Genomic DNA, 27,985 nt, shown 5'->3' on the forward strand with positions numbered 1-27,985 from the left:
CACAGTTACAAGAATCAAGACACCAAGATCAAGTTTCAATGGTTTTATTTGGGTTGCCATTTTGATTAAGCACAAATACAACAATTCACAAACTAGATCAGCAATAGACAGTACATCTACATAGAGTAATTTGCTTTGTGTTTACTTCTCCAAACAAAGAATTTATAATGAAAGTGAGAAGAAAGAAAAATCTAGCAGGCTTATATTTATATATTGCAAACAAAAGTACAACTACAATGAATAGCCTCATTAACACAACAGGCATTGCTCTACAAAAAAAGCTCAAAAACATTCTTCTGTGACATTCCCTTCCCCCCAACTAACACCAACAGCTGTACAAACTCCAAAATGCAGAGAAAAATACATCTGTGGACACAAGAAAAAAATGCCATCTTTTCAGTAAACCACTCTTTACTGCTGACTTGTTAGTAATACCTCTTTGGAAAAAGTAATTTACTTTGATTAAGTCTCGGGCAGATTTCCAGTTACAAATATTTTGGGTGGGGATGGCAAGACCCAAGATGGTCGTGATTTTTTTCTCCGCACTGGCTGTGGCTTCGGTGGGATTGCCAGCTGTTCACTTCTGAGGGTAGGGACTAAAATTGGGGCAATTTTGGCCAGAATGATAATAGCACATCAGTGTGAGCCATCCATGTCACTTTTTTTTTTTTTTTTTTTTTTAAATTCTTTTCTTCTCAGGTTGCAAGGTACAAAAAGAAAAGGAGGAGAACATGCCAACTTGTTCCAGCCAAAACAAAACCCTTCCGAAACCACAATTCGAAACAAACCAGGCTTTCTGTTCCTGAAGAATTAGGGCAAAGTAATGTGAATAATCTTATATTTAAAAAATTGAGATTAAATTTAGATTCTACGTCCAATTATAAATTTTCACAAAAACATTCACATCTAAGAAGCTAGATTGAGAAGCCTATCTTTGTTCCATTTCATATTGTTCATGAGTCATCAACTGTAACAAAAACAAGTACCTGGTGGCATATGAACAGAGCCAGGTTCCACTTTAAAACTGGCATTGAGCCGTTTCAATCTGGGAAGTGAGAAATCTTATACAGTTCTTTAAGCAAATACAAAGTCAGAAGTTCTGCTGTTAATCTATACAAGCAGTGTACAGCTTCCTTATGCATGCGTGGATCTCAACTATTGATTCCACTTGTGAGGTATAATTTACAAGCATTTGGACCATTAGGAATGTTTTGATTTTTTTGTTGTCAAGGGCAACAAAGCAGAACAGAGCTGTTGTGCTAAAATAGACTTCATTAACATACAAACTTTACCCAGTGATGCATTTTTGACTAATGGCATAAAAGGGCTGAGCATTTCTTTGACTTAACCCACATTTTTGTCTTTTATGTTTTATTAAAAAGTTATAAAAATGCAGAGGATTTTGCTGTACTTGTCCATTGCTCAGCTTTATCATCTACAGTAATATTCATTTTATGCACAAGTATCTTGCTGAGGTCCGAGTGACATGTAAAGACACATTAGTGTTTTTCTACCGATACCAACGTCTCCAATATTCAAGATTTTTCTACAATTTTACTAAGAAAACGAAAGACACCCTTTGGAAAGAAGAGGTGAAAATGTGTGACTAAGTTTGGATGGGGTAAAATGAAAACTGCTTCCAGATAACCTTTAGTCAGACTTAATAATTGAAAGTAAAGCTTTTTCTTAACCCTTGGTGACCACCTGGGGGAGCCACTGTCAGTCCCAGACCACTACTCAGAATACAGTAATCTCCACCAAAATCGACCTCTTAACTCCAACGCTTGGAACCACGTAGTTTTTTTTTTTAAAGATCTTCCCACATTATTTTGTTTAACGCCCATGCAGATACTTCTGGATGGTTTTAAACACATACTTTAGATCGGATGCCTATGTATGTAAAGTTACAGGAGAGAAAAACCTAGCCAGCTTTCAGATTTGACATGGCCAGCTGTGTATTCACAGTATCCATAGTATGGGCAACACAGCGAAAAGACCTCTCTGTGCACTGTTCACTATGAGTAGGGAAGGATGGACTGGGGTCAAATAGTACTTTCCACAATACTGTCCACTGCTTGCAGAAATCTTTGAGGAAATGTTTTAAACTAATTTTTACGGTTGTTTAATCCCAACCTGCACTCCTACATCTTTCTGAAGAACGAGATGCAAATTTATCAGCTTACAAAGTTACAAACACAGTAATAAAATATATATATGTACAAATTTTTATACAAACAAATTTATGTACAAAAAACAGCCTTTGCACCGTGAGTGGACAGGCATTAGATATCTAATGCAACCCTGATGGGAGGTCACATTCAATGACTTCTTATTCAAAGCAGATGGAAATCCTGATGGCAACAACTTCATCTTCCAAGCTGTTTTCACTATGGAATGCAGATGAAGGGGTGGAAAAAAGAAAAAACCTTGCATGGAGCTGCACACCAATAGCTGCCGTTTTGTAAAATGCATACGCTAGACACCTGTCCAGGTATTAGCCTTTAAAGAATGGAACAGGATCAGGCGCAACACAAGCTGGTGAACGTAGGAGCTGGTGATCACTTTTGATAAAACACTCTGGGATTCTGGACAGCAGGACCCCAGCAAGTCAAACAGATATTACAGACCTGGACAGACACTAGAGAAGAACCTTCTAAAGGAATACATGTAGATGTTGAAAAAGGTTGAGATCACCTACTCTTAAGGTTATCTGCTCGCCCTCTCCTTTCCAAGTTGCCTGAAAAGATGTACCCTGTTTTCTATTTTACGCCCCAAACAGCTGCCGTCAAATTTTACTCCTGCATTTAAGGCCGAGGTTGAAGAACTGGGCATTGAGAGCAGGATTCTGTTTGGATTGCTGTGCACAGCTTCTCGGAGGAAGCTATTGTCCTGACGGTTCATTTCTTACAACAGCCCTGGCCATTTCACCCCAAAACTGAAAGCTTAACCAAGTCACATTTTCACCTTTTAATCCCGGGGTCTCGAAACAACATTAGTTTTCCAATTGTCAATATTTGCCAATTATTTTCAGATAAGGGTCAAACTCTTTTTAAAAAAAAAAAAAAAAAAAAAAAAAAGTTGAACAGTATTCTGGTGAAAACATTTTAAAACAGTAGATCTTCTTGATGTTATTGTCTTTGACGTTCAGCTTTTCAGCAGGTAAAATGATTAAGACACAGTGTTGTCCCTCCTAGCTCTTCTGAAACACAAACGGAACACATGGTTATTGTTCTTCACTGGTTGCTGAGATCGCTGTTGTTGGACTCATACTGATGACTGCCCCTCCGGAGTAGGCTGGCTGTGCCTGTGACATTTGAGACTGACCTCTGAGCTGTGCCGCTGCACCTTGTGTGACGAGTGTGTTTCTGTGTCCCCCGCAGTCTCCCGTTCCGACTCCCGCTCCCTCTTGCCAGCGTTGTGACCGAGGCGGCCTGCAACAAGGCAGCTGTGAGCAACTCTGCGAATGGCCGGAAATACTCACAATAGCGGTCTCATTATTGCCACCTCATTGGTGCCCCTCATCTCTAACCTCCTCCTCTTCATCCACCCTTTCACAGCTTTGTTCTGGCTACACCACCCCTTCACTTTGTACACATCACAAAAGTTCAGTTCTTCTTACGATGTAGTGCACTCCCCCACACAGAAATGAGTCATTCTGCACCATCAGGCAAACTTAGAACAAAGACAAAGCTTTCTTTTACTAGCATCCTAAATATAATCAGTGCTGCACAGAAGAAAAAAAAGAAAACACGTCTGAATTTGATGACTTTGGTTAACACTGAAGTACCTGGGTGTTGTGGCACAGCAAACTCATGTGAACTGCAAGCCTGATAGAGCCGTGCCATGCCTTTCCCTGGGTCTGATGCAGTGTGGTAGCCTAAGAGTGTGACACACACAGGAAACATGGTAAAACACCCTGCTTTACAGAATAGCCCAAGCTATTTGTGTAGGCAAGCTGCACGTACCATGCTGCTGCATTCCGCTCGGTCCTGGATGGTCCTCTCTATCAAAGTTAAGTAGGATGCTGCCGCTGCCATTGCCGTTGGTGACAGAGCCCCCAGCAGTGCCTGTTCCTGGGGAAGTAAGGAAAATGGGTACTTGCAGCACACTTGCAGAATATATATTCTTAATGACTGGAGATTACAGTGCTGATGCTCACCATGGGATGCAGAAGAGGCAGATGTGGTGGTTGCAGGCTGTTGCTCCCCTGGAGAATATGCCATCATGCCCCCATTCCCGTTTCCATTGGACGGCACTGAAGCCAACAGGCCTGTAAGCCAAGGACATATAGTCCAGTTAGTGGATTACTCAGAGAAGCAGAAATGTTGCCAAAAGCCATTTGTGAACCATTCCCTGCATTTGTCATGGCAGAGATGAACTCTAAACTTTACTTACTGTCAGTTCCTACATGTAGTGCTTTTAACCAAGGGTAACTCATCTGGATAACAATGTGTATGAAGAGTTGCTCATCTGTAGGGGACTCGCATCTGAAGTTAGAAGTTTGCAAGCAGTTATCTGCATTCGTTGCCCAGAATGACCCCTTTGAGGTGTATTAGTTTGGACTCAGGATCAGCCATTCGGCCAAAACTGTCCTCTTTGAAGCATCAGGTCTCCTGTTGGCTAGAAGCTTTCCTCTCTCCTCATTTTCCTTGATATCTCAGCAGCATGTGACACCATCAACTATCAGATCCTATTTTCCACACTAAAGCAGTTTGGAAACAAAGGATCAGCACTATGGTAGAGTCTAGATGGATATTACCAGGTAACTTGGTGTGACTCCCCATCTTGCCCTCAGTCACTCTCAATTGGTGTTCCACAGGGCTCAGTACTAGGCCCTTACTCTCCAATCTACGCTGCTTCTCCTGCCCCTATTGTTGCTGCTCAGATTCTCCTATCACTGCTGCGTTGAACATATTCAGCTCTTTTTTACCCCCAAAGCACCACAGCTGTAATCTCAAACATCACTACTTACATGACTAACTGATCATCTACAGCTCAGTCTGTAGAATAGTAAGATTCTTCACCTCCCAACAGTTTTACCTGCCTTTTGGGAACTCAGACTAATGTGACAATTATTTTCTTCACTGCACAAGAGTCTGGGTGCAACTCTCCGCTCAAGTCTCTGCTTTTCCCAGCACACTGAAGCCATAACCCTCATCGTGCAGTTATGTCTTATATCAGCCACAGGACCTGTCCATATCTCACATCACACTCTGCACAGATGAAGGACATTCAAGAAGGATTTCTAAACTGTTTAAACAACATCAGACAAAAACTGACTGTACTTTGACAATTGTGTGTCTGCATCTATATCCCTCCATCCGTTGATGAAATGCACTTTTGTTTTTGCCTGGTTGGGTGCCACTTTGGACAAAAGTGACTGCTAAATAAACTAATGCAAATATAATGTATGCAGGCCAGAATGGTGCCACAAGACATACTGACTGCTTTGACAGTTGCGTCTCTGCATATAAAGTTCTTTGCCCGTTGTGCAAAGCATTTCTGTTAACGCTGAGTAGCATGTCACTTTGTGGAGAAGGTCTGCTACATAAAATAAATGTATGTAATTGTAGGAATTAATCGCTTGTGGCCACCCTTGGGAGACAGAGGACTCACCAAGTCCCCTGTAGCGTGAAAGTTGCTGGTAGATCTGCTTCATCCTCTCGATATTCAGCCGACTGGCCTCAGCGTGGTTGACCATGGGTCGGGGGTAGTGGATACCGACGATGCACTTGGCAGCTGCCTGCACAGAGTCTGGGGCGTTCCAGGGGTCGTAGATGTACTTTGCAGGGAAACCTCGGAGAACAGGTAAATATCGTCTGCAAAAATAGGGAGAGATTAAATCACAGGGTCGAATACCAAATCCAAATTACCGGATGACTTACTTACAAATCACCTAAAGGACCCCTTTGATGTTGACAAATAGGTGTGACTGTACTACATATGCTGCAGATGTTTGCCATGGAAGTGGGAGAGCTCAAACTCAGGTCTTTTGTTTAGTGGGACTTCTTTATGACTACTCCACAACATTTATGCGAGGAACATCACTACTGCTGTTACTATTGAGTTTTACAGCACGTCTCTCCAGGAGACCCAGGTTTGGCCGTTTTACCTCTAAGTGCCACCTCATTTGAAGGTGAGGTTAGAGCAAAAATTTTATGACCAGATGCCCTTTCTGACATTAACCCTTTATGTGAACCAGGTAAACCAGTATAAACTGGACACTGGCATAAGGTCTAATGATATAGGAAAGGGCCAAACTAAAGAACCTGAAAAATCTGAAAGAGCATTGCTAAGGCTAGACTCCCTAAACGTAATTACACGTGTCACTTTAATGAACTTCACCCTCGTTACTACAATTGTTCTATGTGGAATTTAATATATATGTCAATGAACATGACCTAAGGTGGTGCTATATCTGGAACCTGTGATCCATGTTATTGGACCTCACCGGCCAAAGCAGAACATACTCCCTAAATACGGTGCCTTGGTATTAGTGCCTGAAGTACAGCTGAAATCACAAGAGCGTCACTTCAGGCAAACGTGTGGAATCCTGCCGTTAAACCGTGTATGTGCTTTTGCTGCAATGGGAAAGAAACGGGGAACCAAACACTGCTTGACTAAATAAGGTGCTGTCACTTGGGGATTATCGGGCCATAAACATTCATTCGTTCAAGACGCATGCTGGAGTGGGGAAACAGACATGCACTTAACATAGCACCCGTTCGCTGCTTGTTATTCTGCAAAGGCAACAAGAAAAGCTGCTTTCATTTGTATGAGATGCATCAGCAGTTGCCACAACACAGTGAGCCCCCAGGCCTCTCCCTCCGCACTTGGATGGCGGGAGGTTACTCAGTCTCTAAGCAAGCTGGGGGTCTGAATGGTGGAGGGTGGGGGAAAGGAGACAAGGGATCTTATCACTGCAGTTTTTCTATCAATTTTGCCTGCAGTTTCACCTGCTTTTCCTACATTAAAAAGGTTTACCACCAGCTGGGATGGCTTATGGTCCAACCATTATTTCCAAGGTGATCGTAAACGTTTCCGTTCTTGACTACTGAGAACCAGCTGTCCAGAGGCCTCTCGTGTGTTGATACACCCCTCCCCCCCACACCCCTCCACAATAGCAGGGTCACTCAGCTTTGGGCGTGAAGTCACAATAGAAGTTGCATGTTTGGATTTCCTGAACAGGGAAAGGCCACCTACCTATTTGGTCCACCTTACCAGAGCCCGGACAGAGGGTGTGGATGGTGCACCGAGGCCAGCAGACCGACGCGCTTTAAACCCAAGGTCTTGCCTGCTTTGAGGGCTACGGAGATTCCTACTATAACACGCGTTAGTAAGCAGAGGCAGTGACCCCTCCCCACCCATCCCACCCCCCACCAGTCCCTCCCACCCACCCCCACCCCCCAAGCTACGGGCTGAGTAAGAGGTTCAGGTTCACTCCCTGCCCCTCCGACTGCCATTGGTCGCTTTTGAGACGACAGCGATCCCAAGCCAAAGCAGAGACACCTGCTAACCGTGGGACGAGCAACGCGGTAATCTGCTTCTTTTGTTCGGACAGGTAGCCCCTCGTTTGGCCAAAAGGGACTGCAACCATTTCGCCAGGAATGTTCTCAGCTTGCTAAGCAATATGCAGAGCACTACTGTCCCCTCTGCAACAAAAGCCTGCTTCTTCAGGGAATGACCGCAAGTGACAACACTTCTATAGCCTGATACAGTAGGGAAGGTTTTAAGGACTTCCTTTCTTTCTGCAGAGACAACCCTGAACACAACACAGCGCAGGGCTGCGTTTGATCCAAGCCAGGGCTTTGGCGGCTACAACCTCACTCGAGAACAGGCAGGGCTACGTCCACCAGGCAAAGAGCCACAAAACACATTCAACAGAAAGGGGCTGACGACAGGTGGGGTCTCAGAATCAGGCAGGTGCCCGTTCAACACGCTCTGCACCACATCTCCCGCTGGCCCCTCTTTGAAAGGTTTCTATTACGCTCTGCCTACTGGGCATGGCCACTGGGCGGCACTTCCTTACCAAGCGGTTAAAATCCCTTTCGAGAAAATGAGACGCCACCCAGCCGGGCGGAGCAGGCCACCGCATTGCGCCGTTAAAGCGCTCTCCGCTGGAGCCACAGTTAGCAGGCCTCCAGGTGCTTTGGTTGAGAATGGCTTTCGTCTTAAAAGCAATCAACTACAATTTACAAAGGGGAGAGGGAAAGCTGAACTTTTCACCCAATCCCCGAAGCCCCGGAGAGACAGAACAAGAAGGGACACAACTGACGACAGAACAACTTCCAAGCCACCAGTGGAACAAGAGTCTGGATGGTGGATTCAGAGAAACTCCCCACACACACTCACTCACCTCATGCCCACTGCAGACACACACACACACACACACACACAGCTACACATTCATTACACAGCATACCATGGTTCCAATATTGCACCAGAACTACTATTATTAGAAATTATAGGAAAAAAGAGAAGAGGGCCTTCCAAGGCTTTGCAAGAATAGTTTATAAAGACACAGTGAAGAAAAATCAAGTGTCAGACTGGTCTGTGTCTCTCTTTTTTTGGGCTACAGCTAGAATGTTTTGGTGCTGCACTTACCATACTCCGGACACCTGCGTGCCTATCAGAAGAATTGACTCCGTGGACAACTGCAAGCTTATCGGATGGACTTACTGGAAACCTGCAAGCCTATCGGACGGATTGAGCCTGGACACCTGCGAGACCCTGACTCATCCACCTTCCCCGATCATCTTTATTTGCTGCCCTCCTTGCACCGACACCTACACGACACCCCAATTTCACCCCTCAACCTCTGGGACGGTGTAGAGACTTGCTGTGATTAAACGTGTCTCCCCACCCAATACAGCTCTACTAAAGCCCAACGTCCAAAATATCTAGAACCTGCAAAGTCATGACAGTGCTGAAGACAGGTAGAAGAGATCTGGCTTTCATAACCAACATCTGATTAAATGCCTTCGCATCCTACTTTGCATATTGAATACTTTTTTAATTCGTGTGTGATATAAATTAATTGATTTAATGGCCATATTCTTGTTGCTAGACATTTTTCTGTCTCACATCACTTAGCTAATCATTTGACAGTGTCCGATTTTTCTGCAGCCAATGTCGACTTTCTTTTGATAAGGTAGCGATCGCAGAACAATGTACCACTGGTTAATTATCTGCTAAATGATCTCAGGCAAGGAAAACGGAATATCCCCTGTTCAAAAACACAGCTAACAGTCATACGCAAACAACACAATAATTGTAGTCATTTGACCACGTAAAGGACCTAATCGGTACAAATCCGGCCAACCGAAACGATTCACACCCCCGTCGGAGGATGAAAATGCAGGTTTCATTCGCATCTGGAGAAAGGTGTCCCTCCTAGCTGCCTTTCTTGTCAGAATAAGGCAAAATTCCAATCAATGTATGTGCGCATGCTTGTACGAGTGCTGCTGCAATACTGCCAGACCCTGACAGCGGTGATAGGGACGCCCGAAGCCGAGTTCCCGTGAGCACATTGGCCAGCGATAGCGAATGGACAGCTGCTGCGACTGGTTGGTCTGTCTAACTGGAGGGCTATAGGCTGTAGACGGGGCTACCCACCTGATGAAGTCGCCATTGGGGTCGGTGCGGCGGCCAAAGCCCACTGGGCAGTAGCAGTGGAAGAACTGCTGGAAGAAAGAGCTACAGGACAGCCACATCCAGCTGCCTGCGTTCACACTCCAGTCCGCATCCAGCAACAGCTCTTCAAAAACCTGGGAATCAAGGCAGACACGACTCATGGAGAATGAAGCACGAGGCCTTCAAGTGACAGCATGATGCCACAGTACCCATGTCATTCTATAGCCCGTCGCTTAAGGCATCTACAGTTTGTCTTTTGGGTCCTGCTCTGACCCTATCTCACCTTCATTCCCTCCTCCCAACTGATCCACAGGTCTCCTCGGGTAAGGAAGCAGGCCACAGCATGCCGAGCCAGATGATGAATCCAGCCCTCCTGCCTTAGCTGTGTCATGATGGCATCAATCCATGGGAAGCCCGTCTTGGCCTCAGCCCACTTAGCCAGTGCCTCAGGGTTCCGGTCCCATGGGATGCGCACACAGATGGGGTTGCCCTCCATCTTGTCGAAGCGTGGGTTGTTGGTTGCCGCCGTGTAGAAAAACTCCCTCCACAGTAGCTGCCCGTATAGCGAAAGTGGAGGAGAGCTGTTCTTCTTCACCTGTAGTAGACAACCAGAACCATCCGGTAGAACAATGTAGACACAACTGCTGACAATTCAAGCTCTACCCCACTATCTCTGTCTGGGTTGAGTTATTGAGGGGCAGCGGTTTACCTTCCTGTACAGGTCAGTCAGCTTGAAGTAGAACAGACGGCAGGACAGGCAGCCAAAGCGCAGGTAGGGACTCAGCCCAGTGGGGCTTGCTAGCAGCGAATTGGCGTTCATCCGAGGCCTCTCAAAGTTGGCAACCCATGCCTGATGGAGTAAGGTGGCACAAGTCTGAGCTGAAGCCATTGCACATCTGTTTGCTGAACTACTTCCCTAGGATTGCTGCTTACCTTCCTCTCCAGATGCCTCTCTATGCGTGTCAGAGCCTCCGTCTCGCCTCCCGGCCACACTGCTGACGGAAGGCCTTCTGTATCAAATCCTGAACAGAAAGGGAGTGATGATACTGGATAAGCTGGAGATTCAGCATCTTCTTCACTCATTCACAGCCAAAAGGATGTAACCTCAAATAGAAACAGAAGTGCCAAAGGATCCTGGCAAGAAATGCGTGTTTGTCTTGACAATTCAGATACAGGCTAGTCCCCCTCTTCCGTTTTCTGTCAAGAGACTCTAGACAGATCAACCTGTTTACATTCCTTGCCCAGAATGATCTCCGTAACGTGTATTAGTCTGGATTCAAAGCTGAAAATTCCACCGAAACAGTTCTCCTTCAGTATTAGATGCTCTCCAGTCAGCTAGAGCGACCTTCCTCTCCTCAGTCTTCATCCTCCTCGACTGTCTGCAGCATTCAATGCTGTCAACCACCAGATTCTACTCTCCTCTCTTGGACGTTTAGCATCAAGGGTACTACACCGAAATAGTCTGAGTCCTGCCTATCAGACAGATCCTACCAAGTGGTCTGGCATGGCTCCCAATCATCCTCTCAGCCTCTCTCAACTGGTGTCCCACAGGGCTCGGTACTGGGCCCCCTACTTTTCTCAGACTACACCTCTTTCCTATCATCAGCTCTCATGGATTCTCCAATCACTGTCACACCAATGATACCCAGCTCTTTCACTTCTTTCCACCTGGACCTACAGATGCTTCCACTCGCGTCATCACCTGCCTCTCGGACATCTCTGCCTGGATGTCTGACCACCACCTACAACTCAACCTCTCCTAAAAAGATCCTTCACTTCCCAGCTGGCCCTCTTTCCATCAAGATGGTCTATTAAACTGAACATCTCACTCATTTTTACCTACCTTGTCAGCTAAGCACCTAGAAGTGATGACTGACTCAAATCTGTCTTTCTCTCAACATATCAAAACCACAAATCAGATCTGCAGATACATCCTGCACAATATCCGTAGGATCCGTCCCTATCTAATAGACTCTGCGCATTTACTTGTCCAGGCCATGGTGACGTCCCGTATGGACTGCCGCCACTCTCTCGCCTGGCCTTCTAGCTACTGCCATCAAACCTCTCCAGCTGATACAGAATGCTACTACACAAGTTGTGTTTGACCTACCAAAGGACCTTCTGATGCATCTCTCCTCCTCATCTCCCAGTGAGCTTCCTGTAGCTGCCCGGATTAAATTCAACACTCTGGTTGCGGCCTACAAAACCATCAATGGATCTGCTACCAAACATCTACAAGACCTGCCCACTCTCTACAACCCAACCAGACTGCTGCACTCCGCTCACTTGGTGGTTCAAAATCAAGAGCGCAAAACTTACTGGTTCTGATGTGGTGGAATAACCTCCCCCTCTCACTTAGAACTTGTTCAGTTTCTATACATTTAAGAAGGGTCTCAAAACTCACCTTTCGGACTCACTTCTCCCGATCTCATAATTGCTCGATAAACATGTATGTTTGTTGCATTTAATAATGGTAAAGTTAACAACTCATGTAATGAATACTGGTTTGATAGTATGTGACAAATTCACTGTACTCAAGAATTACGTACATGCACCCAAATCCCAGCTGACGCAATGCAATTTCTGTATTTTTCTGAGATGTGCGTCGCTTTAGAGAAAAGTGTCTGCTAACTGAATAGATGTTAATTTAAATGCAAATTGCTCTTTGAGGTCTTAAATCACACCAGTTGCAGGAACTCACAGCCCAGAGCCATGACTCACCGAGCTCCTCCAGCGATGGCACTCCATACTTGTCCCCGTGGTCATCGGACACAGGTGTGATGCAGGTCCCCATGAAGGCCTCTGACAGTGGCTCCACCGGTAGCTCTGGGGGGTCCATGCGGCTTATCAGTGTCTGGAAGCGCTTGTAGGTGAGGGGAGGCTGCCCACCGTTCAGCTCGATGATCCTACCCCACAGAGAAGAAGGCAAGGCTGAGGACTAACTTGGGGAGATGGCACACTGACAATTTAGTCAAGAATTCCTACACCAGAAATACAGACTTGTTGCTACGCTCAGCTGAAGACAAGCCAAGAAGCGCTTTCACGAAATTCCCTATAGAATGTGCTCACTGAGTAGTAATTCTCCTAGTGTAGTGTGATACCTGTCCAGGTCATAGAGGGTGTGTGAGATCTTAACAATGACCTCCACCCCAGCCTCCGTGGCTAGCTTCTTGATGGCTGCATCCCGCTCTTTACCAAAGGGCTCGGAGTCATACTCGAAGGTCAGCCGTGAGATCTTCCACTCCTGGAGGAAGACAGAGAACAAACCAAAGCAAAATGGTCATTTCACATACTCCAGTGTGTGACGATGAGCTAGTATAAGCCGGATCATATGAGAACATGAGGAATATTTTGGCATGACATTTGTATTGGGGCTGAGGTCACGCAGCAGAGGGGAGGGCTTTACCTTGAAGAGACGGGGGAAAACGTTGGCTGGCTGCCCACGGATGACAAAGAGGCGGGAATTGAGTTTGCGGAGGCTGGCATCGAGATCTTCCAGGCACTGCAAAAGGAACCTGAAGTGACAGCCAAAAGCTCAATTAATTATGCTCTGTGATCACAGCAAACTCAGCAGGTGCACACAGGGTGGAGAAAATAGTGGCAACACCATGCAAACTGTGAATGAACAAAGTCACCGTTACAAGATCAGTCACAGGGGAGTCATAAGCATCAGCGCCGTTACTCCTCAACATATGAACGCATTTGGGACTGTTATCACTAATCCACTATAATAAAAGAGTAATGTCTCTCCATGTATTCAAGTTTGTTGTCATAGATACAAGTACCACGTACATGTATCATGAAAATCTTCCTGAATGCTTCTCCACAGACTACGGACAAAGACAACAGAAATACTGCCCAAACAAAACAATGACAATGACAGTGAGTAGTGCAATAGCAATAAATTATGGTAACAGTAGTAACAATAATGCCAGTTGACAGTCAGAGAACTCAGAACGAGAGATTGAGAATGAGAATGGTAAATTATACTGCCCCTTAAGCAATGTGCTTGGGTGGAGCAGTCCAACTCTAGTTACTAAAGGTAGAACATTGGTTAGCTTTGTATACTCGTACAGCAGTGGGGTAAAAGCTGTTCCTGTACCTAGCTGTGCGGGTTCGAATAGAGCTAAACCGTTTTGCAGATGGCAGGGAAGAGAAAAGTGCCCATGCGGGGTGACTATGATCTCTCGTGATGCGCATCGTCTTCCTGAGGGAGCGTGTGGTGTAGGTGTCCTCGACTGCTGGTAGCTGTGTGCCCATGATTCCCTGAGCTGTTTTGACCACCCTCTGTAGAGCTTTCTTGTCCTGTATGGAACAGCTGCCACCCCAGGATATAATACATCTTTTGAGGACAGACTCCACAGCACACCTGTAGAAAGTGGTGAGGACTGTAGTGGACATCCTGGCTTTCTTCAGATGCCTGAGGAAGTGGAGACGTTGATGGGCCTTTTTGATGGTCGATCCTATGTGCTTAGTCCATGTGAGTTTGGCAGTGAGGGTGACCCCGAGGAATTTGAAGCTGTTGACCCTCTCTACAATGTCCCCTCCTATGTAGATGGGTGCATGGACCATCTCCTGTTTCCTGAAGTCAGTCACCAGCTCCTTAGTTTTACTGACATTGAGAGACAGGTTGTTGTCCTGGCACCACTCTGCCAGGAGCTTCACCTCCTCTCTGTAGGCCATCTCATCGTTGTTGGTGATCAGACCCACAATGGTGGTATCGTCAGCAAACTTTATGATGGTGTTGGAGCTGTGACTGGCCACACAGTCATGTGTGAACAGGGAATATAGCACTGGGCTCAAGACGCTTCCCTGTGGAGTGCCAGTGTTGAGGATCAGTGGGGAGGAGGTATTTCTGCCAACCCAATCTGCACACGCTAGGGTCTGGCTTTCCTGGATATGTAAACAAGTTGTGTCCACTTCAAGAAAAACAGAAAATGTGACAACAGTTCAATAAGTGAAATGTAATTAAACTGGAAATGTTGTGCACCTTTCAAAATTTGTAATTTGGCCAGCGAACGTCTCCCAAAAAAAGATTTCCAAGTATGAAAGAGACTAACTGGTCAGTCAAAAAATCCCTCTGTAACCCAGACTTGACAAAAAGCACATGCGACGACCTTCAGGAAGCGGGTGTTCACGGCACGGCTACCTTTCGGAAACCACTTCTTTTCAAGGGTAACCTGAAGTCAGGAGCACAAAACCGGGAGCCTCGAGCAGTAATACTGCTAGCTACTGAAGATGGTGAGGCGTCCTGGAGGGCATACAACCCCTTAACACACGCATCACCTAATCCAGCACTGCTGACTTCGGGGTTTCACGCTGTAGTCTTTGCTCGCCTCCCGATTTCCCTCCAATAACCTCAGGTCTTCGAAGGGAGGAGACGACGCAGGGTTACAGCACCAGTCCTGCCGAGTAGCTGCGCCGGGGTTCCGATCTTGCTCGCTACTGTTGGACCTCAGGTACCGAGCTCAATCCTGCTACTGAGCACCGTTTCAAGTCACACCTTCCAGTCTTCGACCGCAGCCGCACGATCAAGGGTTGCCAACACGGTTGCAAAAGGAACCCGTGCGCGGTGCACACAGCCGTCTGCTGGGGGCCTCCTGGACCGTGACCGTGCTTCACTGCGGGGTTACGGCTGAAGAACACGAGGCCATTTAGGCAACTGGGTGCATCCTACCACGCGAGAGTGTTTCTTCAGTGCTTCCACGTCCCAAGAGGGTAACGCCTCCATACGGAGCCAGAATGCACCTGTAGCTAGTTGAACAAAGACAAGGCGCAAGGCAAACGCGATCCATGACCTTTCCACCATCTGGTCCTTATGCGGTGCAGTGCCTTTACTCCCCTTTGGCGGTCCCATAACAAACCGCTGGCTTTGCTTTACTGAAGGCGTTGTGTCGACTGCTGCTTCTAGCGCTAAGGGTCGCTGGGTCAAATCTCCCGTTACTGTAGTACCCTTGAGTGAGGCATGTACCTTAATTTGCTCCTCAAAAATTACACAGCTGTACAAGTGAATAGATATCTTAGCATTGCAAGTGGTCTTGAGGAAAGATGAAAGAATCTAAGTTACTTGATGTGTAAAACAAGGGATTAGAAGCAACGCTTACTCTTAACCCCCCAGCTAACAAATCCCACCTCTCCTGCCCAAGTATGAGCCAAAAGACTATGGGTGGGTCTCGTTAGGATTTTATCACTACTCTTATTGATACTACTCTCCATAATTTGGTGCCAAAAACAGACATGACATACAAAGACATGAAAAGATTCAGTAGTTACTTTATTACTTTTCTGCAGAAATAAGTTAAATTGTTTCCTGAGTTTCCTCTATATGGAGGAGGAGCAACTGCTACAAATGTCTGGTGGTCTGGTGCTTTAATACTGCTTCATTACCAGAAGCTAAAGGGGGATGCGGTTGCACAGCGGGTTTGGCAAGGTCCCGCTGTCTGGGGTTCGAGTCCCAGTCCCCCTTGGGCTGCTTTGCGATGGACTGGCATCCCGTCCAGGGTGTGTCCCCTCCCCCTCCAGCTTTATGCCCTGTGTTGCTTGGTTAGGCTCCCACTCGCCGCGCCCCCACTTGGGACGAGCATTTCAGACTCTGTGTGTGCGTGTATAGCAGAAGCAAACACAAACAATATTACAAAGAACTATAGCCCTCGAGCTTCTCAGAAGCTAAAGGAAAACTGTTCATAAAGATATGTAAACAGAATACAGAGATGATAGGGAGCTTAAAACTGATGCTGTGTCCTGACAGTTACTACTACAGATTTATTTTTATAAGTATGATGAGTGTTACGTTGACGAGGTCGGGATGCTCTCATTTCTAGTTTGGAAAAATCCCATCAGCATCGGAGGCGGGAGGCTGCAGCGACTCGAGGACTTGGGTGCAGCAGCCGCTGTGCTAAGGCCCTCAAACGCGCCCCACTGCTTCACATTTATAGAATGTTGTATTTGTGTTCGATTACTCCTGTAACCCCCTTTTTACATATATTGCACTTAATGAAAATGCAGCTAAGGTTAGTAAAGTGAGCCCCCGCTTTCGAACGTTTTGTGCCCTCAGCCGTGACGGGAGAGCACAGAATGTAAACGTGCAGTTACGAAATGTCAAGCGTAAATCGCCAACGCCAGCAGATTCGTCATCACTTGGAGACGGTTAGGGATTTGAAAACGCCTGCTATGTAGTCATGTCGATAAGGTACTGAATTAACGTTGCATAAATACCGATAGCAGCACCATTTGTCCAGGAGCTTATCCGTATTTCGGTACTGACCAGTCAGGAACCGGTACCAGTTTAGTACTGGTTCTCGATACCCATCCCTACCACTGACAAACCTCTTTAGTACACACTAAATCACTAGCGCTTATGAACTATAAGGCTTTAACACACAACTAGTTTGATAAGTCAGTGATCAGCTCACTCCAGTTTAACAGGGAGACCAGATGGGACATGAGTCCAACTGGTCTTGAGCTCCAGGCTGCTCATCTGCCACGTGAAGTTCTGGTCCTCTAGCACTCAGGTGACAGCTTGCACATGATTACGAATCCTAGGCACCAGCAGCCAACAATATGGGGCAACAGACAGTGCAGAGTTTAGACTCATCACATTGGGTCTGAATCCCCCCCGTAATACCCTTGAGCAAGGTACTTACCCTGAACTGATACAGTAAAAGTTACCCAGCTGTATGAATAGGTTAATCTGTGTAAGTAGCTTAATGCACAAACCTCATAAAGTCACCTTGGAGAAAAGAGGCAGATATATGACGGCTAAAAACATACCTTCTTATCGAGGCCACGGTACGTTTACGTACAAACGTAGGTGAACAGTGATGTAGTTACAGCCTTTCAAAAAACATCAAATCCAATCAAATTTTATTCTATGAATACAGTTGCTGTGAACAGAGGACCAAAGGTGCAGCTGGTCAGGTTCACTGAAGAGTAGAGCTTTGGCGTTTCTATGGCAACAAGAGCTCATTCTGAATGCAAATGAGCATCCTGTTACACAAAATGATGCTGTCAAAACGTGCGTGTCCTCTTGCATACCACCCTCCAGCACTCGTGATGCACAAGATGGGCTGTGCTGACGTCGCTCTGGAAACGTCATTTAGTTGTCATGGCAACACAAACCTGTTCTGCACTGGATTGAAGACCTTAGTTGAGCGCTTTTCCATCGTCACTCTGCAGTGTTGCACTGTGTCATTTCACTTGCGTTGTTAGCGTAACGTGTACCTTAGATCAGTGAATCCAGCGTGTCCCTTCCCAACAGGCTGTAGTATCGAGCTGGACCCTTCTGGACATAAACATTACTTCTACTCACCAGTGAATTCAAACTCATTCCACGCAAGCTGTAGTACCACAAGGTGAACACTAGGGGCACTCTGCTTGCCACTTCTCTAGGGGCCAGCCCAAGGCCATTTCCTTATTCCGGGAAAACTTGCTTTCACTCATGTCTTGAGATAAATTTAGCGCACACGCACAGGCAGGAAGCAAACATGAGTCCATGATGGATGGAGAACACGATCAGCTCACACAGGATTCCGGAGAGCAGCTGGGCCAGCGGGTCAGTGCCAAGCGGCCAGATTCCACATCTTGCCTTTTTGCACAGCCCGGTGTTTCAGTGAGGTAAGTCGCTTAAGGGTATAAAGTCCTTTATAGCCCAACAGTCACTGCACCTGTTGCCATTTTAGGATTCGTACCTGGGAACCTGCTGTCCTGAAGTCCATCTCCGCTAAGCTCAAGCTCAGCCTCTTCTGGGCTACCAGAGGAGCAGTCTGGGACACACACCCACCCACCTGCCCCCGGGCACCTACTCTCATCCAGTCACATCCACCCCCCTGCTCCCATTCACAGCCCGGGTTCGATTCACGACCCATCTGCTCCTCGGCACAGACTGCGGGCAGGTGGCGCTCCGATTAAGGACCTGGAAAAAGCCATCAGCTCTAGAGGCTGGTTTGGATCGCAACACCTGCTGGCGATGGCCTCGGGCCACGAGCTCCAGGTGGGAACTCCATTCATCCCACTGAGCGACGACACCTTTCTGAAGAAGAAACGAAGCGCATGTTTATTGTTCATGCGCCTTTGGAAAGGGAAGGAAGAACTTTCGTGACTGTGGTTCCCACCTCAAGTTCCTGCAGTAAAAATACAGTCGAGTCCAACAGGAACGTTAACACTAATACCGAAGAAAAGATGTTAAGGGCAGCAGGTGGTAGAATAAGTAGAGCCACCAGTTTTGGACTCAAGGAACATGGGGTCAAAAACCCCTCCTGCTGTAGTACCCTTGAGCCAGGACCTTATCCTGAACGGACAGAGGAAAAGTTGCCGTGCTGTACACGCGAGTAAATTAATGTAAGTTACACTAACAGTACCAGGCCAGAAGGGTACGGTATTTAGCAGAGGTGTCCGTGTGGAGCCCGTAGGAAGCAGGGCAGCGCTTGTCCGCTTCAGTCCTCCGATGCCGCTGTGCTGTGGGAGGGGCCACAGGAGGGTGGGGGCAGACTTGGTGCGAACACGTGCGTCCCACAAAATGAAACATGCGGCCAGGCTACGGAGGATCAGACACAGGGATCAGACGAGGGCCAGCTGAGCAGCACCAGGACGGCTCCATTCAGGACTTTGGGTCGCGTCCTTTTGGCTCTCGGCTCGATCTGCTTACCGTGGTACGGAATCGGGGCTGCGCCGCTCGGCCAAAAGGGCTTAATTTTATCTGCCCAGCAGACGCCGAAACCGCACGCTGGTACAGTTTACCCCCCCCTTAATGGGCCCATTCAGCTCACGGCCACCAGGAAGATGGACACTAAACTGACAAGGCTGATGTGGCCAGTAGGTGGCGCTGTGCTTAAGGCACTGGACCCGCAAGGTGGGAGGGGCCCTTCTCTTGAACCTCTAAGTAAGTGTTTATACACCGCAGTATCAAGTGTAAAATAGGGAATCTCCAAGTCAACGGTCATCATTCATTCATCGTGATGAATGAATATTACACTTAGTCAAGCCACCCCGGGCAACTAGCAAATTAATGACTGAAGCACAACGACCCCATGGAGGCAGCTGACATGTTTAGATTAGGAGAAACAACAGGTCTTTACGGGGGGGGGGGGGCTTCAAACCAGCTCGTCTGGGGCAGCTGAGCTCAGACACCTGGACTCACGTTTGCTGGTCAGCAGCCAAGATAGACGTAAGTCCTTATATAACTGTCCCGGCCCAGTTCCATGGGGGGGGTGGGGTTAGCCTAGTAACCTCCTTTTAGCTGGAGTGGCGAGACCAAACACGTTTTATCTGTCGTCTCAACATGCTCCAAATGTCACAGAAACCGCAAAACAGCCCACCTCACCGCGTCTCTCTCTCTCACACACACACACACACACACACACAAAAAGGGTTGCTCCTTTCCAAGCCCCAGAGTACCCCCCCATTAACCTGCACTGTAAGCATGTGGACACAGGGATTGTATAAAGACACAAACGAGCATCAGTTTTGCACACGTTCTGTAGAACCCTGCATCAGGGTACTTGCTGCTGTATAAACAGGTAAATCAGAGTAAACACCTCACAGGACAAGACTGCTTCATCCAGGGATAATCGACTGGAGCAGACGGACCATCAGGCACTCTTGCGGACAGCACCGGACCGTAGTTTGCGAAACGGGATGCGCTTTGCGCACTGCAGTCTTCATGCCAACAGGGGCACCGTCCACCCAGGTTCCCAGCAGGAAGCGATGAAGGGCACATCGGCAAACGGGAGAGACATCTGGGACCCGGAGAGCCACCGTTTCCATGGAAACGGCCATGGTGTCTTCAACTTGCTTTTGCTCTCCTGACCCAGTAAAAACACTTTACATAACAGCGTAACTGTGACACACATACTGGCTGGCGGCAGACTAAACATGGCCAAGGCAGTGCGGCTCCAAGGAGCACCGGGGATGATGGGACACCCCCCTATGCAGGGGGCCTCTGGGAGCTCAGACTTAGCACAAGACCCGCCCCCATCGATGACGGCAGACACCGCAGCGGGGGAGGTGTGAAACGCAACACCCTGCAGGACCCGCCGTTGCCCCCCATCCAATCTTCAGGTCTTTAGAACTGGAGCAAAAGCTGGCGCAGAAGTTAGAGCTGCTGCCTTTGAACCACATGGCCAAGGTTCGAATCCCACCTCCTGCTGTAGTGCTGTTGGCAGCTTTACTCTGCCGCATGAATAAAATCAGGGTAAATTCCTTGATCAAGAGTACCTCTGCAGGGGGTGGGACTCAGACCCAGTTCAAAGGCTGTGAGCCAACAGCTCAAATCACTGCTCTGCCGCAAAGGGAGGCGTGTGTTGCGACAGTACTGCATTTTAAAGAGTAAAGAAACATGGCGTTTCCACAGCTTGTTCCCTCGCTTCCTTTCGGCACTTTCAATACGACATGTCGCCACGAAAGCCGACTTGGCACATTATGCACATTTTTTGGCATCATGGAGGAACGGGTTCCAGAGCAGCAGCATTGCGAGGCAGGCCTGCCGAAAGTAGGTTGTCGCCATAGCAACGGGTGACTCACTGAAATGCGATATGGCGGCACAGTAACCCACATTCCCTCCGTGGCGGTCAGTTATGGCAATGCCTTCCGGTTCCGGGCATGTCACCAGTGGGGGTATGGTTAACAGCAGCAGAAATGGAATCTAAAGGGCCATTTTCAACTTGTGTTCCATCCTTAATACAGGAAAAGGGGGATTTGTTAGATGCAAAGGGCAGAGCTGCTGGTTTTACTGTTACACACTTCACTCCCAGGTGACTTACAGCGAGAGGCTTAAAAATATTCATCATAATAAACCAAAGTGGCACCGAGGCGCCGCATGACTGCCTTTTAGGGTCACTGGCAACGTCAGCAGCTCCAATTCTCAGTTCTGACTTATGCACATAAATCAATTAAAAAAAAAAAAAAGTCTTATCAATGGAATAACGAGATGCTGCCGATGAGACCGACTGACCAATAAGGGCAGAGCAAAGAAAAGAGTGCGGTCACCTTGGTCTTATTGACCGTTATGTCAATCACACTTTCCTCCTGGGTGACACTGAGCTGTGTGCATCACAGCATTTACCCTGGTGTACCAAAGGGTAAATCAGTAACTTTTACACTACCGCTGAGTAACTTGATCAGGGTACAAGAGCAGGAGGTGGGACTCATGTCTTTTGATCGGGAGGCAATGCCTCTGACCACCACCCCACCTGCTGGCTCATGGGGCAACAACACGAAGGACAAGCCAGCGGTCGAGTTCCTGCACCAGACGACCGAAACGCCCCACTAGCGCACCTCCATTTCAACTCGAAGGCCTTCGAACCACCGACACCCTCACAGGGGGTTCTACTTCAGAGTCCAAAAATGCCCACTGGCAGCCCTGTGGACCAGTCACCCTCCCCTTCTCAGGCCCCGGTCCCCATGCGCTCGCTGAGCCAGAGACTCCCACCATGGTGATGAAGGGGACACCTTTAACTGTTTTAAAGGCACAGTAAACATCTTCACCTTCAGCCTCCTCACTCCCATGATGTGGAATTATTAATAGAGCAGGAATGAAACCAGGCCACAGCTTCCACAGGAGGGGGGGTGTACTAATAAACACCTGGACAGCAAGAGGATGTTGAGCAGTAGCCGGTCACCACGCTACATGGCGAGAGCAGAAAGCCACAGGTTACACAAGGCCATTAGCCCTTTTGAAAACATACAATCAGCAGACGGGGCTGCAAAACAACCATGAATAACAATACAGCATTGTGTTGTGACCCATTTGCACTAAACACACATCACTCCGAGGCAACACGTTCAAACCCGGGGTTCGCCGCGGTCATTATTAATGGATTTGGAGCATCTGTTTGGCCAACAGGTTACCTGCGAACACAGGTGGGCGTTCCCCCTGTGCAACACCTTAGTTGTCCTCATTACCATATGATAAAGCAGACTGCAGTGGGACCATAGACACCCCTCCATGGGACCTGTCAACTATGTACAGGTTGCCATAGAAGCCTGTAACGGACAGCATGTCAAGAATCAAGGGCTATTGAGTTGATGTCATTAGAGGATGGAACATTCTGGAGGGATTCCATAGGTGTCCTCAGTGCTGAAAGCCACGTGTCTGACCACTGTGGTTGGGTCCTTCCGTCTGGCTGTCGGGGGTCCTCGTCTTCCTCCAGCTTTTCCAGTCGCCGTCCAGCTCAGAAAGAATCCCATCTTCTCCCGACGTGACCGGCGTCTCATCTTTCGTGTTTCCGGTGACCGTTGTGGCTCATTCGACCCAACATCCATCTGTCTGTTTTCCTGGGTGTCCCCGGCGTCCATCGAGGTCCCCTCCAGTGCCGCTTCCTCGGTGTCCACCTTCCACACCCACGCAGCGTCACTGGGAACTCCACTGGCTGATCAGAGCTCGTCTTTCTACTGGTACGAGCTCCTCCGAGGACCTTCCGCAGATGTTCGGTGCGGCTCTGCCAAGCGCGTCTCCTCAACCCCCTTCACGGTCAACGACTTCCGCGTCCTCGCGCTCAGCTCTGAAGTTCGCCGCGGTTCCACTCGTCACGACTTCGGTTTATTCCACGCATTCGTTACCGTCCCGTTTCTTCGGTCTCCACCTGGACGGTCTGGACAGGACTCGTGTTCTCTTCATGTCCCGCCCTTAGTGGTGGTGTTGGCATATTGCACATCAAGTTCTTCCTACCACTAGTAGGTTCAGGGGAAGGATCAGGTGTTCTGATCCCCCGCCCACAAACATCCAAACAGCCGCATCCAGTGGACCCAGAAAGACCCGTGTGTTTTACTGCAGGAAACTCAAATATGAAAGAAGAAACACTGAAAAAATTCCTCATCTTTATTATAAAGATGTCATTTAACACATTCCAGTAGTTTGAGGACTTTTATTCCTTATTACATAGATCAGCCATAATCCACTTCATTTTACAGAACTATGAAGATGCCTGTATGTAAAGTGCCTAAATTATGACCTCACGTGATCCCAACCGCATCTGGCTGGAACAGTGACAGAAACTGCATCTGTTGCTGATGCAGTTCTGCTCGTAGAGCAGAACGTAGCTTTGGGGGAAAGCATCTGCTACATGAACAAACGAAGATGCACTAATTTAACACTATTATACCAAATAATTATTTAATGGATTTCACACTTAAATTACTGCAAGGCTACAGGAATCAGTGTTAAATTAGCTCTACTGCAATAACTACAAAAACTAGAATGCTGATGGTACTTCAGTTAGGGAATATTGAAAGTGGGTGTGGCCCAATTTTTAGAGGGTGTGGTCTATTGGATAGTAGGCAGGGTCACTATTCATGGGCTGGACTTGGGTTGTTACAACACAGCATTTCAGAATTCAATGATTTGCAGTCAGGAACTAGGTTACAAACTACAAAACCTACCGATGTTTGTTTCAAATCTTACGCGCAAGAAGTTATAACAGTAAATAAAATTAATCGCATCCTTTTCATAATTCTCAATCTCAGCAACACCTTCCGTTTCACACGCGAGAGAGAAATGTACTTTATCACATTCCTAGACACCCTAACCCTTAAGAATAATTTGATTTATGAAAGCCACCACTGCACGGTCAGTGCAACTCCGTGCTCGTGTAACACGGTAAAAAACAGGTGGTGATCCAATGGAGATGGAGGAACACCAGTGAAAAGCTCTTGCACACAACGATCCTCTCTCTCACACAGGTGTGCGCACACACACACAGGTTCCACTAAGGACCCCCACCCCACCAGGCCCGGTCAGACCACACACGTGGCAGTGACAGCACCACACCTCATTTGGCTGGTAAGTGCTCCCCCTACTGATCGGCCCCACACACACACACACACACACACACACACTTTCTGAAGATGCTCTTGTACCCTCAATACAGAAATGACTAATGTGCTAAGCAGCGAGTCCAGTACAGTGTAGGTAATGGGGGGGGCAGCAGGTGGCACAGCAGTTAGAGCTGTTACCTTTCAATTAAAGACCCTGGGTGCAAATGCCACTTCTTGCCCTAGTACCTTTGACCAAGGTACTTGCTGTAAATTTAGAGTAAAAAATTACCCCGCTGTATAAATGGGCAAATGTGTGTAAGGAGGTTATTGAGCCAAGTTACATAATGTTTACATTGTTATTACTATTATTAACATTGTCGCCAGACCAGACTTTGGTTTCCTCCTCTTCATTACTTCACATACTGGAAGCGCACAAAGACTGCGGCGCAGCGCGGTGATGAGGGGTTTGCGTGTGCGTGCGGAAGGCTGTCAACCCATCAGATGAGCAGCTTTCCCACTAAACACAGGTGAGCAACACCTGGACCACAAGGTGTTCCTCTATTCAAAGCTACTTGGGCTGCTTAGTGGATATTTTTACCTCCCCGGACCTTGATTGTCAATGAAATTATTCTGTCCGCCCACAGCACAGGAAACGCGCCGCACAGCCCGTCCATCTGTCCAGATCTCAATTCCCAAGAAAGCCATTCCAGCCACGTGGCAATTTTACCCCGGTCCTTCCTCCGCTCTTCTCCAGCTCCAGAGGCTCGAGGGCCACAGCCGTGCATCTCCCTTCTAATGTCGCAGAACGGTCATTTCAGCCTTAATGGTGCACGCGTGCATGTGTGTGGCAGCACCTTCAGACCAGTCATCAAATCCTGCACCCAGTTTGCCACAGTGCTCTGATTAAAGAACACTACAGTCCCATCACACACACACACACACACACACACACACACGTGTGTGTTCATGAACTTCTATACTTTTTTTTTTTTTTACAGTACATATGACACCCCTCATCATTCTTACAACACAACACTGCTTTTAATTTCTCCACACTGACTGACTTAACCCTGGAAGTGTCTTGCACACATACACACACACTTTGAACAAAAACACATTAAGTCAGTCAATGGAAATTACATCATTTCCTGCCTCAGCTGTTCAGCCTCTTTCACACCACGGTGTGGTTTGGTCAAGCTGGCGGTCGTTTCACTGGGAGCAGCTCTGTGCTGGATGGATGGACGGACAGACAGATGGACGCCCCACTGAACAGCTTGTCCTCGAACTCCTTCTGCTCACCGAAACGGCACCAGGTGGTGTGGAAAGTTGGGCCCGCAGGGAGTAACCTGGATAAGAGCCTCTGTGACCCGCTAAGTCCATTACACTTGGACCTGATGTCCGTTTCCGGGTACGAGCGCAGCCCTGCCACGCAATGCTGCGAAACGTGTGGGTGTGCGCACGCTCGCACGGTCAGGAAGACAAAGTCAGGACTTCACAAAGCAGCTCGTCTTCGTACCGTGGACCGTACCCAAACCCACCCAGAGCCCCGCAAAAAGCTACGAGCCCCTTTTCACCCACCGAAAAGCAAGAACCACAACATCCGCTTTACTTCGATCTCCAAGAGGAAAACAAATCCCAAAATATTTCGAAGCATCACGAAACCCTATCTTTGAGAACCGAACAGATGCGATCATGCCTTAATAATGGTTCATAATCACTCTCGAAAAGCTCACCTCCATCTGTTGACCCCGAGGTTGGAGGAGCCCGCAAACCAGGGGTCCAGGAAGTAGACGCAGCGCACGGTGGCCGCCCCCCGCACAGCCTCGCGCAGCGCAGGGTTGTCATGGAGACGCAGACCCTTCCGGAACCAGTGGATGGAGTTTGGAGCCATGATGATCTGCAGGGGGCATTGACCCATATGTGTCATCACTTTGAGTGTGACAGTGTGACACTGTGTGCCTCTCTCTCTCTCTCTCTCTCTCACACACACGTTTCAGGCGCAGTTTCCCCTCCTGAACACCACAAAGCGCGCGCACACACACACTTTCGCAGTACAGGAGCTGCCGCGGAGTTGCAGAAGGAGCGCTGATCGCAAGGGGGCGCTGTAACCGCAGGAAAGTGGCTGGGGGGCGGGGGGCGCACACGATGGATGGATGAATGAACGAGAGTTACACAACACTTAACAGCACGAAATCGGAAATAGGCAGCGCTCACTTCCACAGCTTTTACCGCGGATGCCAGAGCCAAAGTAGCAGGCGAGCGTCACGTCCGTATCATGCCGTGCACGCGCTCGCTCCTCTTGTCAACGAGGACACGTTTCTGCGCGAGTCTGCGTGTGTGCGCGCGCCATCACACACCTCCGGCTCACACTCCACTTTACCCTGGGAAAACGGGGTACACGCAGCCGCCAGGTGTGTCGCGCCCCGGCAACACACTCAGTGACCGTGGCTTGAGCTGCGTGGTGGGTGGGAGTCTAGAGAACCGCTTTCCACCAGCAGCGCATCCGCAACTTTATCGATTAAATAAATGAATACATCAAAATAAAGTACAAGTCAGGAGGCAACAAGTGAGTTGCGCGCGCGGTCAGTGGAGTCGGAAAAAAAAAAAAAAAAAAAACACAAAGTTCACAACTGGTGGTGGTGTGAGGAGGCTGCGCTGCGAAATGCGGTGTGTGCGCCCAGACAGAGTGGGACAACAGCGGGGCAAACAGCGCAGCGCGCGCGCGCGCACCTCCTCATCATTCTTCGCCTCGGCTCGGCTTTTTTCCACAATCTCGGCGAACCTCCGAAAGTGACACACACGCACACACACCGCTCAGTCACGGGCTTCTTCTTCTCGTCGTCGAGAAGCCAAACACACCGACACCCGACCGACTGCGGAAAATAGGTCAGAGGCGCGCGCACACGACATTCGAAACTTTAACTTGTGTAAGTCACGGCGGCGCGCGCGCGCGAGCGAGCGAGCATCGACCCTACAGTGTCTCCGCGCCACGCCGGTCCATATTTCACCGGCGGCGTTATTACTGCTCAGAACAGTGTGTGTGTGAAAGAATGTAAAGTTGAGCGCTAAGCGCGCATCTCGAGCGAAACGGGGTCAGCGGCACACCAGTTACATAACGTAACCGCGGCGCGCTCCTCACTCGCTCCCTAGTTTTCCCAGCCCAAGGCGCCGCGACAGCCGCGCGCACCCACCTGAGCTGTTTCCCGGGGTGCTTTCTATGTCATCCCCGCTGGAAATGTCATCGTCGCCCGGGTTGCGCTCGCTTCGCTTCACTTCGCTTCAGCTCGGCTCGGCGGCGGTGTCGCACTCACGCGCTGCCGTCTCCGCCGCGCTCTTCAGGTTTCATAAGAGGTGCCGCTACTGCGCGTGCTCGGCAGCAGCCGGTCGTCGGCGCGTACGTCTGCGCCCCTTCCGCGCGGGATTGGTCCACTGCCGGTCACGTGCGCCGCTCCGCTGTCACGTTTATGCGGCGTGCTGGGCAGAACGGGCTTCTCGGACCCGGCGTGCGCCGCTCTGCTCGTGACTCGTTAAGCTCGCGGCTGCCGGCTCGCTTGACTGCGGTCTGTGGAAAAGCGGCGCGCCGAGAGGAGCCCTTATATCTCGC

At 48.5% G+C, this 27,985-nt stretch overlaps 1 protein-coding gene across 3 annotated transcripts; it reads right to left on the reverse strand.

The window, feature by feature from the left end:
* Positions 1-28: 28 nt before the first annotated feature.
* On the reverse strand, positions 29-27,958 carry LOC108923274 (cryptochrome-1-like). 3 transcript variants are annotated; one of them, XM_018733931.2, is made up of 15 exons: positions 27,693-27,958; positions 26,115-26,278; positions 13,040-13,148; positions 12,735-12,877; positions 12,355-12,539; positions 10,567-10,655; positions 10,343-10,483; positions 9,917-10,228; positions 9,616-9,767; positions 5,617-5,819; positions 4,160-4,270; positions 3,966-4,073; positions 3,788-3,877; positions 3,325-3,431; positions 29-3,199 (listed from the first exon to the last, which is right to left on the reverse strand). In XM_018733931.2, exons 2-15 carry the CDS (start codon positions 26,270-26,272, stop codon positions 3,191-3,193), a joined length of 1,917 nt encoding a protein of 638 aa, XP_018589447.2. In that variant the 5' UTR covers positions 26,273-26,278; positions 27,693-27,958; the 3' UTR covers positions 29-3,190. The 3 variants fall into 3 exon arrangements, with proteins under 3 accessions (XP_018589447.2, XP_018589448.2, XP_018589446.2); XM_018733932.2 differs by having other exon boundaries at positions 29-3,196; positions 27,573-27,958; XM_018733930.2 differs by having other exon boundaries at positions 27,573-27,958.
* Positions 27,959-27,985: the final 27 nt, after the last annotated feature.

The sequence above is a fragment of the Scleropages formosus genome, chromosome 2, assembly GCF_900964775.1.
Source record: "Scleropages formosus chromosome 2, fSclFor1.1, whole genome shotgun sequence".
NCBI classification, from domain to species: domain Eukaryota; kingdom Metazoa; phylum Chordata; class Actinopteri; order Osteoglossiformes; family Osteoglossidae; genus Scleropages; species Scleropages formosus.